Below are 12387 nucleotides of genomic sequence, written 5' to 3' on the forward strand. Positions count from 1 at the left end.
CGGGGTGGGAGGAGGGAGATACACAGATACACGGGGCAGGAGGAGGGAGATACATAGATACACGGGGGGGAGATACACGGGGGGGAGGGGAGAATCACAGATACACAAGGGAGGAGAGATACACAGATATATGGAGGGGGAGATACACAGATACACAGGGCTGTAGATACACATTGTTCCCACAATATACACAGTCTAAAACTTTTTGTCCAGTCTTATAACTGGTCAATGCCTTTTTTCAGACTCCCTGCGTGCTCTTCACAACTCACTTTCCTGTCTATTTTTGTGTGATTAGTAAATTCAACCACCGAATATTCGGACTGTCGCCCAAAACCTGGACATAAACTATAAACCACTCAGGCCCTGATCCCTGTGGCCCACCACTCATCACACCTAGCCAGCCTAAAAATCACCCATTTATGCCTACTCTGTGTATCCGTTAACTAACCAATCCTCCATCCGTGCTAATATCTTATCCACGCCCACCCCCTAACCATTGAGCACTGCCCAGGGAGGTAGTGGAGGCTGCAAACCTTACAATCCTTTAAAAAATATTTGGACGAGCAGTTGAAACATCAGAACATTCAAGGATGTGGGACAAGTGCAGGAAACCGGGATTAGCGCCACTTTAGTGATAGTTATTGTCAGTGTAGACTCAATGGGCTGAAGGGCCTCTTCTGCGTTGTACGACTCAAAGGCTATGATATTTAATCAGCTCTAGATGCTGGGGAATGTTCAAAGGCTCCTAAATACTGGTTAGAGAATGACAGAGTTAGTTTGAAATTTGAATTTAAATACATAACTGTGGATGATTCTCATATCCCCCATTCTCGGCCTGAGGCACACCACAATTAAACATTCAAAAGGCGGCGGCACGTTGGCACAGTGGTTAGCACCGCCGCCTCCCAGCGGCCTGGGTTCAATTCCCAGCTTGGGTCACTGTCTGTGTGGAGTCTGCACATTCTCCCCGTGTCTGCGTGGGTTTCCTCCGGGTGCTCCAGTTTCCTCCCACAGTCCAAAGACGTACACGTTAGGTGAATTGGCCGTGCTAAATTGCCCCTTAGCACGGAAGGGGTTAATGCTAAAGGCTTGTTGTGAAGTTTGTTGTATGCAAATATATTTATTGTGATCTCAGCTGGAGGGGAAAGGTCTGGACATGCAACAACGCTGAAGGAGTTTGTGAACAAGTTAAAAGCAAAGTTAAAACCACTGTTACTTAAGAACGCAGCAACAAGATTCCAGCTGCCTCTTGTGATCATGTACACACTTGCGCCCCATTCCACATTCAACTTTATCCCTTAATGATGAACTGAAATGTTGGGGTGGCACAGTGGTTAGCACTGCTGCCTCACAGTGCCAGGGACCCTGGTTCGATTCCCGGCTTGGGACACTCTGCATGGAGTTTGCACGTTCTCCCCGTGTCTGCGTGGGTTTCCTCCGGGTGCTCCGGTTTCCTCCCACAGTCTGAAAGACGTGCTGGTTAGGGTGCTAAATTCTCCCTCAGTGTTACCCGAACAGGAGTGTGGCGACTCGGGGATTTTCACAGTAACTTCATTGCAGTGTTAATGTAAGCGACTAATAAATAAACTTTTTGCTTTAACTTTAGATATTAAACTGTGGTTTTACACAGAGAGACATCGACATTTCCATTACACCCTCCCTAACCTCCAAACAGCCTGACTGCACAGTCCACCAGCTGCTTCTTGTGCGGGAATAACGTGAGGAGATTTCCCAAGGTTGGTGTCAATAGATTGTTGGCAGCGGTGGGCGTCATAGCAGTGGGAGGCCATTCAGCCCATCGAGTCTCACTCTCGGACGGAGCACTGCACTAAGGTCGACCACCCCCACCCTATCCACTGGACAACCAGCCACCAACACGCCAGCCCCTCCCAATAGATTGGCCATGCTAAAAATTGCCCTTCGTGTCCTGAGATGCGTAGGTTAGAGGGATTAGTGGGTAAATATGTGGGGGTAGGGCCTGGGTGGGATTGTGGTCGGTGCAGACTCGATGGGCCGAATGACCTCTTTCTGTACTGTAGGGTTTTTATGATTCTATGCCCCCTGTGGCCCCTCTCTCCAACCAATGTGTGGATCCCTGAGCTGTGATTGGTTGTTTCCCCGCCTGTGGCTCTGAGCGGCTGTTCTGGAATCGATCTCCAATCCCGGAGCCAATTCCAGGGTTCAATTGTCAGTCTGGATTTTATCCTTGCCTCTGTGGCCGGTGTGAGCCCACCTCCGCTCCACCCCCCCCCTCCCCCCCACTGCCCCCCACCCCTCTCACCGCTCCCCCACCCCCACCCCCATCCCCACCCCCCCCCACCGCCTCCTGCCCCGCTGTGAGATGCTGGGGAAAGTTTCAGGGGATTGAACAAGTGACCTGAAACAGATCTCCAGTGTGCAGCAAATCTGGCTCCTCTCAAACTCAGATCCCGCACAGGATTACTGCCATTTCCTTCCTGCTGTGTGAGTCGAGAGCAACCAAGTTCCGCTTGTTTTCAGGGAGTGTGTCAGGCTAACTCACAGCAATCTGCCCTGGGCTGGCTGACAAACTATCTCAAGCACTAACTCGTCCCTATCCTCAGGCTGTTATTAAAGCTGAAATCAATTCTTTATCGGGACTGAGGCAGTCTGCAAAGACAGCTGAGTCGTGAGGGACCCACCCCACGATTCACTGCGCACACACCCAATTCACTGCACACAGACCCCAATTCACTGCACACACACCCAATTCACTGCACACACACCCAATTCACCTCACACACACCCAATTCACTGCACACACCCAATTCACTGCACACACCCAATTCACTGCACACACACCCAATTCACTGCGCACAGACCCAATTCACTGCACACACACCCCAATTCACTGTACACACCCCAATTCACTGCTCACACACCCAATTCACTGCTCACACACCCAATTCACTGCGCACAGACCCAATTCACTGCACACACACCCAATTCACTGCGCACACACCCAATTCACTGCACACACCCAATTCACTGCACACACCCAATTCACTGCACACACACCCCAATTCACTGCACACACACCCAATTCACTGCACACAGACCCCAATTCACTGCGCACACACCCAATTCACTGCACACACACCCAATTCACTGCGCACACACCCCAATTCACTGCGCACACACCCAATTCACTGTACACACACCCAATTCACTGCGCACACACCCAATTCACTGCACACACCCAATTCACTGCACACACCCAATTCACTGCACACACACCCAATTCACTGCACACACACCCCAATTCACTGCACACACACCCAATTCACTGCACACACCCAATTCACTGCACACACCCAATTCACTGCACACACACCCCAATTCACTGCACACACACCCAATTCACTGCACACAGACCCCAATTCACTGCGCACACACCCCAATTCACTGCGCACACAGCCAATTCACTGTACACACACCCAATTCACTGCACACACACCCCAATTCACTGCACACACACCCAATTCACTGCACACACACCCAATTCACTGCACACACCCCAATTCACTGCGCACACACCCCAATTCACTGCACCCACACCCAATTCACTGCACACACAGCCAATTCACTGCACACACCCAATTCACTGCACACACACCCAATTCACTGCACACACACCCAATTCACTGCACACAGACCCCAATTCACTGCGCACACACCCAATTCACTGCACACACAGCCAATTCACTGCACACAGACCCCAATTCACTGCACACACACCTAATTCACTGCACACACACTCAATTCACTGCACACACACCCCAATTCACTGCACACACACCCAATTCACTGTACACACACCCAATTCACTGCACACACCCCAATTCACTGCGCACACACCCCAATTCACTGCACACACAGCCAATTCACTGCACACACACCAATTCACTGCACACACACCCACTTCACTGCACACAGACCCCAATTCACTGCACACACACCCAATTCACTGCACACAGACCCCAATTCGCTGCACACACACCCAATTCACTGCACACACACCCAATTCACTGCACACACACCCAATTCACTGCACACACACCCAATTCACTGCACACAGAACCCAATTCACTGCACACACACCCCAATTCACTGCACACACACCCCAATTCACTGCACACAGTCCTGGTTTAGTGTACATAGACTTCAATTCACTGCACACAGTGCTGTTTCACTGTACACAGACCCCAATTCACTGTACATACCCAAATCCACCGCACACAGACCCCAATTCACTTCACACAGTCCGGGTTCACTGTGCGCAGACCCAAATTCACTGTGTGCAGACCCCAATTCACTGTGTGCAGACCCCAATTCACTGTACCCTGCCCCTGATTCACTGTACACAGTCCTGGTTCACTGTACACAGTCCTGGTTCACTGTACACAGTCCTGGTTCACTGCACACAGACCCCAATTCACTGCACACAGACCCCAATTCACTGTACACAGACCCCAATTCACTGCACACAGACCCCGATTCATTGCACATAGACCCTGATTCACTGTACACTGCCCTGATTCACTGTACACAGACCCTGGTTCACTGTACACAGACCCCAATTCACTGCACACAGTCCTGGTTCACTGTACACAGACCCCAATTCACCGTACACAGCCCCAATTCACTGTACACTGCTCTGATTCACTGTACGCAGTCCTAGCTCACTGTACACAGACCCCAATTCAGTGTACAAAGTCATGATTCTCTGTACACAGAACCCAATTAACTGTACACAGTTCCTGACTCCTTGTATACACTCCCCAATTCACTGTACACAGTTCCTAGATCTGTTACACACTCTCTGAATCTGTTACACGGGGCCCTATTTTACCATTTTGATTCTAAGTGCTGGGCAGACTTGAAACGGGAGTGTTTCAGATCCGACTTTTAAACCCGTTCTCAGGCGCCCCCATACGCACTCTGCCTGGAAAAAAGAACAGCGATTCCAAATCGCGCTGCAGAAGTCTGTGGGCGCGGCTTAACGCGCCCGAAACCCTGCGGCTCCGATCGGCGTCTCCAACTGCGCATGCGCAGAAAAAATATGATAGAATGCTGCTCCCCTCCACATCGCTCCCGGGCTCGATAATGCCTCCCCCTGGCCCTCACAGGCATTGGCCCCCCCAACATTACTGACCCCCTTATCCCCCCACCCCACCGCCACCCAGACCGATTGAAGCCCCTCACCCCTTTCCCCCTCACTGATCTCAGGCAGAGTGGCAGCGGCCTCCCCCCCCCACCCCCCCTTCACCGATCTCAAGCAGAGAGCGGGTCGGACACTCAGCACTTACCTCCTCACTAACCGGAGTGCCCGAATCGGACTTTTGTTTAGACGGGCGAACGCGGTGGTAAAAGGGGGACATGTCGGTAAGGTTGGGCGTGCAGCCCATTGAGTCGATTTAAATGCATGCATTTGGTAAAGCGGGAACCAGCGCAGAGGCGGGCACGGATCGTGCCACTCTCCTCACGCCCGGCTTTACCAAGATTTCATGCCTGAAAACAGGCAAAACGTAATGGAAAAATCGGGCCCACACTGAATCCATTACACACACTTTGAATTTGTTACACATTGAGTCTGTTACTCTCTGAACCCGTTACACACTCGCTGAACCTGTTACACACTCGCTGAACCCGTTACACACTCGCTGAACCCATTACTCACTCTCTGAACCCATTACACACTCTCTGAACCCGTTACACACTCTCTGAATTCGTTACACACTCTCTGAACCCATTACACACTCTCTGAACCCGTTACACACTCTCTGAATTCGTTACACACTCGCTGAACCCATTACACACTCTCTGAACCCATTACACACTCTCTGAACCCGTTACACACTCGCTGAACCCATTACTCACTCTCTGAACCCGTTACACAGTCCCTGATCCGTTACACACTCCCTGAATCTGTTACACACTCCCTGAATCTGTTACACACTCTCTGAATCGGTTACACACTCTCTGAATCCGTTACACACTCTCTGAATCTGTTACACACTCCCTGAATCTGTTACACACTCTCTGAATCTGTTACACACTCCCTGAATCCGTTACACACTCTCTGAATCCGTTACACACTCTCTGAATCCGTTACACACTCCCTGAACCCGTTAAACACTCCCTGAACCCGTTACACACTCCCTGAATCTGTTACACACTCTCTGAATCTGTTACACACTCCCTGAATCCGTTACACACTCCGTGAATCTGTTACACACTCCCTGAATCCGTTACACACTCCCTGAATCTGTTACACACTTTCTGAATCCGTTACACACTCGCTGAATCTGTTACACACTCCCTGAATCCGTTACACACTCTCTGAATCCGTTACACACTCCCTGAATCTGTTACACACTCCCTGAATCTGTTACACACTTTCTGAATCCGTTACACACTCTCTGAATCTGTTACACACTCCCTGAATCCGTTACACACTCCCTGAATCCGTTACACACTCTCTGAATCCGTTACACACTCTCTGAATCCGTTACACACTCCCTGAACCCGTTACACACTCCCTGAACCCGTTACACACTCCCTGAATCTGTTACACACTCCCTGAATCCGTTACACACTCTCTGAATCTGTTACACACTCCCTGAATCCGTTACACACTCCCTGAATCTGTTACACACTCCCTGAATCCGTTACACACTCTCTGAATCTGTTACACACTCCCTGAATCCGTTACACACTCCCTGAATCTGTTACACACTCCCTGAATCCGTTACACACTCCCTGAATCTGTTACACACTTTCTGAATCCGTTACACACTCGCTGAATCTGTTACACACTCCCTGAATCCGTTACACACTCTCTGAATCCGTTACACACTCCCTGAATCTGTTACACACTCCCTGAATCTGTTACACACTTTCTGAATCCGTTACACACTCTCTGAATCTGTTACACACTCCCTGAATCCGTTACACACTCCCTGAATCCGTTACACACTCTCTGAATCCGTTACACACTCTCTGAATCCGTTACACACTCCCTGAACCCGTTACACACTCCCTGAACCCGTTACACACTCCCTGAATCTGTTACACACTCCCTGAATCCGTTACACACTCTCTGAATCTGTTACACACTCCCTGAATCCGTTACACACTCCCTGAATCTGTTACACACTCCCTGAATCCGTTACACACTCCCTGAATCTGTTACACACTTTCTGAATCCGTTACACACTCGCTGAATCTGTTACACACTCCCTGAATCCGTTACACACTCTCTGAATCCGTTACACACTCCCTGAATCTGTTACACACTCTCTGAATCCGTTACACACTCTCTGAATCTGTTACACACTCTCTGAATCCGTTACACACTCTCTGAATCCGTTACACACTCGCTGAATCTGTTACACACTCTTTGAATCCGTTACACACTCTCTGAATCCGTTACACATTCTCTGAACCCGTTACACACTCTCTGAATCCGTTACACACTCTCTGAATCCGTTACACACTTGCTGAATCTGTTACACACTCTCTGAACCCGTTACACACTCTCTGAATCCATTACACACTCCCTGAACCTCTTGCGCGCCCTGTGCCCTGACAATAGTTAACACATGACGAATGTGCACCTCATATCTGGGAGTGAAATTCCGGAGCTGATGAGTGTGCTTCTGATCTGATACAGGAGGAAGTTCTCTTGAGAAATGCCATCGAGGTGAATATTTGCTTTGCCCACACATTAACAGACAATGAATAGACTTCAGCTGTGATCTTTACTGAGGTTTTATTTCAGTTCTCCGTTACTGCTCATTGACCAATCAATCCCGGAATGGTCCCATCTGATAAATAAAAGGCTGATCAGAAACTGGACGAATGGGGTGTTTTCAATTCCTTTCCTGTCTCTCACAGAAACCCTCGGGTAATGAAGAGTACGACAGGTCTATCACCTCAGGGTCTTGGCAGTTGCTTTAGTGGAGCTGCCATCTTCTTCAGCATACCTGTTTAAAAAGGAGGAAATAACAGGGAAATATAAGCAGAATCTAAAATCCCGGATATCAGACACAGTCAGGATTGTGCACAGTAATGTACGGAGTGTGTGTACAATAACGTACAGGGTCTGTGCACAGTAATGTACAGGTTGTGTACAGTAACATGTCAGAGTCTGTGCACAGTAGTGTACGGGGTTTGTGTACAGTAACACATTGGGGTCTGTGTACAGTAATGTATGGTGTGTGTGTACAGTAATGCATCAGGGTCTGTGCACAGTAGTTTACAGAATGTGTGTACAGTAGTGTACAGAGCATGTGTACAGTAGTATATGGGGTGTGTACAGTAATGCATCAGGTTCTGTGTACAGTAATGTACAGCATCTGTGTACAGTAATGTATTGGGGTCTGTGTACAGTAATGTATCGGGGTCTGTGCACAGGAATGTACAGGGTGTGTGTACAGTAACGCATCAGGGTCTGTGTACAGTAATGTTTTGGGGTCTGTGTACAGTAATGTATCGGGGTCTGTGCACAGGAATGTACAGGGTGTGTGTACAGTAACGCATCAGGGTCTGTGTACAGTAATGTTTTGGGGTCTGTGTACAGTAATGTATCGGGGTCTGTGCACAGGAATGTACAGGGTGTGTGTACAGTAACGCATCAGGAACTGTGTACAGTAATGTATTGGGGTCTGTGTACAGTAATGTATCGGGGTCTGTGCACAGGAATGTACAGGGTGTGTGTACAGTAACGCATTAAGGTCTGTGTACAGTAATGTATGGGGTCTGTGCACAGTAACATACAGTTATAAAGAGAGGCTGGATAGACTGGGACTTTATTTCCTGGAGTGTAGGAGGCTGAGGGGTGATCTTATAGAGGTCTATAAAATAATGAGGGGCATAGATCAGCTAGATAGTCAATATCTTTTCCCAAAGGTAGGGGAGTCTAAAATTAGAGGGCATAGGTTTAAGGTGAGAGGGGAGAGATACAGAAGGATCCAGAGGGGCAATTATTTTCCACAGAGGGTGGTGCGTGTCTGGGACAAGTTGCCAGAGGTAGTAGTAGAGGCGGGTACAGTTCTGTCTTTTAAAAAGTTAGACAGTTACATGGGTACGATGGGTATAGAGGGATATGGGCCAAATGCAGGCAATTGGGACTAGCTTAGTGGTTAAAAAAAGGGACAGCATGGACAAGTTGGGCTGAAGGCCCTGTTTCCATGCTGTAAACCTCTGTGACTCTAATCACATCAGAAACAGAAAAAGGAAGAGTCGCAATTGCAGAACAAAAAGCAAGAGAAAGAGAGAGGAAAGTTAAAGGGAGTGGTCCTCTGAGCTTCAGAAACTGGAACTGGAAAGTGAACATCAACTTAAACTGGCGGAGGCAAAGGTAAAAGTTGGGAGGAGTGATGAGGACAGTGCGGAATAATGAACCCATCATAGTCAAAGGCTTGGTGGAAATCTGTTTAAATGTGTCCAAGTGCTGCCAAAGTTTGATGAAAAGGATGTAGAAGCCTTTTTCATTTCATTTGAGAAAGTAGCTAAACCAGTAAAATGGCCACAGACCACGCGGGTATTATCGATTCAAAGTTGGTCGGTAGAGCCAGTGAAGTGTCTCCATTACCATCAGAGGAGGTATCTATAGGTATTAATGAGGTGAAAAAAGCCATCTTAGGTGCATGTGAATGAGGGCCAGAGGCCGCCAGACAACAGTTTAGAAATCTAAGGAAAGATCCTGGAAAAACATACATAGAATTTGAATGGACAAAGAATTAAAAAAAAGATGGATGACACTGTAGGGGAAATGGTTATTATGGAGGAGTTGAAAAATTCACTTCCTGATGTAGTGAGAACTCATATGGAAGAGCAGAGGGTTAAAACTGTTAGATTAGCGGCAGAAATGGCAGATGATCATGAATTAGTTCATGAATCAAAGTTGGGTTTCCGACATCAGTTTCAGCCTGTGAGGGACAGAAACTGGAGAAAAGAGAAATCCTCAGGTGTTAAAGGTAAAGGAAATCCCAAGGGAGATAATAAAGTCAGTATACCTCAGGCTAAAAAAGGAAACACACTCCACAGATATGTAGGTTAGCTGGCTTGTCCATGCTAAATTGCCCCTTAGTGTCCAAAGATGTGTAGGTTGGGTGGATTGGCCATGCTAAATTGTCCCTTACTGTCCAAAGATGTGCAGGTTAGGTGGATTGGCCATGCTAAATTGTCCCTTACTGTCCAAAGATGTGTAGGTTAGGTGGATTGGCCATGCTAAATTGTCCCTTAGTGTCCAAAGATGTGCAGGTTAGGTGGATTGGCCATGCTAAATTGTCCCTTAGTGTCCAAAGATGTGCAGGTGAGGGGGATTGACCATGCTAAATTGCCCCTTAGTGTCCAAAGATGTGCAGGTGAGGGGGATTGACCATGCTAAATTGCCCCTTAGTGTCCAAAGATGTGCAGGTTAGGTGGATTGGCCATGCTAAATTGCCCCTTACTGTCCAAAGATGTGCAGGTTAGGTGGATTGGTTATGCTAAATTGCCCCTTAGTGTCCAAAGATGTGCAGGTGAGGGGGATTGACCATGCTAAATTGCCCCTTAGTGTCCAAAGATGTGCAGGTGAGGGGGATTGGCCTTGCTAAATTGCCCCTTAGTGTCCAAAGATGTGCAGGTTAGGTGGATTGGCCATGCTAAATTGTCCCTTAGTGTCCAAAGATGTGCAGGTTAGGTGGATTGGTTATGCTAAATTGCCCCTTAGTGTCCAAAGATGTGCAGGTGAGGGGGATTGACCATGCTAAATTGCCCCTTAGTGTCCAAAGATGTGCAGGTGAGGGGGATTGGCCTTGCTAAATTGCCCCTTAGTGTCCAAAGATGTGCAGGTTAGGTGGATTGGCCATGTTAAATTGCCCCTTAGTGTCCAAAGATGTGCAGGTGAGGGGGATTGGCCATGCTAAATTGCCCCTTAGTGTCCAAAGATATGCAAGTTAGGTGGATTGGCCATGCTAACTTGTCCCTAGCTATCCAAAGATGTGCAGGTTAGGGGGATTGGCCATGCTAAATTGCCCCTTAGTGTTGAAAGATGTGTCGGTTAGGTGGATTGGCCATGATAAACTGTAAGGTTACAGGGAGAGTGCAGGGGAGAGGGACTGGGAAAAATATTCGGACAGAAGGTCGGTACAGAGTCGATGAGCCAAGGAAAGCGGAATCGACAATGAAATTAGAAGCTGCGTCTAGTCCGATACCTTGCCGCTTTCTGTCCTCGCCGCCGTTGGAATTCCACTTCATCGACCGTCCAGACGGACCCTTTCACATTCTCCACACGGACGAAACACTTGTGCAGACTGAGGTTGTGGCGGACGGCATTCTGCGGCAAAGAGAACGGCAATGTGAGGAGGCAGAGAGACACGCGCGTGGTCGTCAGCCGCGGGGATCGAACCCGGCAGCTGGTTCAGCTGCTGCTCCTACCTTCCAGGTGGCTGTGTTGTAACGGAAGAACGCGAAAGTGCGAGTGAACCAGTGATAGATTTCATTCAGAGTCAGCTGTCTTTCCGCAGCTTCGAGAATGGCCTGTGGGTAAAGATCCAAAATCATCCACTCAAAACACACCACCCAAAACATTACAGACACATACATCACGTAGTGTTACGGTGAGGGGTGTGGGGTATATCAGAGTGTTACAGTGAGAGGTGTGGGGTATATCAGAGTTTTACAGTGAGGGGTGTGGGGTATATCAGAGTTTTACAGTGAGGGGTGTGGGATATATCAGAGTGTTACAGTGAGGGGTGTGGGATATGTCAGAGTGTTACAGTGAGGGGTGTGTGGGTATATCAGAGTGTTACAGTGAGGGGTATGGGGTATGTCAGAGTGTTACAGTGAGGGGTGTGGGGTATATCAGAGTGTTACAGTGAGGGGTGTGGGGTATATCAGAGTGTTACAGTGAGGGGTGTGGGGTATATCAGAGTGTTCAGTGAGGGGTGTGGGGTATATCAGAGTGTTACAGTGAGGGGTGTGGGGTATATCAGAGTGTTACAGTGAGGGGTGTGGGGTATATCAGAGTGTTACAGTGAGGGGTGTGGGGTATATCAGAGTGTTACAGTGAGGGGTGTGGGGTATATCAGAGTGTTACAGTGAGGGGTGTGGGGTATATCAGAGTTTTACAGTGAGGGGTGTGGGGTATATCAGAGTTTTACAGTGAGGGGTGTGGGATATATCAGAGTGTTACAGTGAGGGGTGTGGAATATATCAGAGTGTTACAGTGAGGGGTGTGGGGTATATCAGAGTGTTACAGTGAGGGGTATGGGGTATGTCAGAGTGTTACAGTGAGGGGTGTGGGGTATATCAGAGTGTTACAGTGAGGGGTGTGGGGTATATCAGAGTGTTACAGTGAGGGGTGTGGGGTATATCAGA

General features: G+C 48.5%; 1 protein-coding gene across 4 annotated transcripts in view; it reads right to left on the reverse strand.

Moving 5' to 3' along the window:
* Positions 1-7774: 7774 nt before the first annotated feature.
* Positions 7775-12387, reverse strand: part of LOC144506109 (forkhead box protein P1-B-like) — a 37540-nt gene continuing 32927 nt past the window's right edge. For 2 of the 4 annotated variants that reach the window (XM_078231924.1, XM_078231925.1), the window contains exons 10-12: positions 11446-11547; positions 11223-11344; positions 7775-8006 (exon numbers count right to left, since the gene is read on the reverse strand). In XM_078231924.1, the coding sequence (XP_078088050.1) occupies positions 7952-8006; positions 11223-11344; positions 11446-11547 (279 nt within the window). In that variant the 3' untranslated portion in view covers positions 7775-7951. The remainder of the gene's footprint in view (positions 8007-11222; positions 11345-11445; positions 11548-12387) is intronic. The other 2 variants (XM_078231926.1, XM_078231927.1) reach the window with 1 other exon arrangement.

The sequence above is a fragment of the Mustelus asterias genome, chromosome 17 (genome assembly GCF_964213995.1).
Source record: "Mustelus asterias chromosome 17, sMusAst1.hap1.1, whole genome shotgun sequence".
NCBI classification, from domain to species: domain Eukaryota; kingdom Metazoa; phylum Chordata; class Chondrichthyes; order Carcharhiniformes; family Triakidae; genus Mustelus; species Mustelus asterias.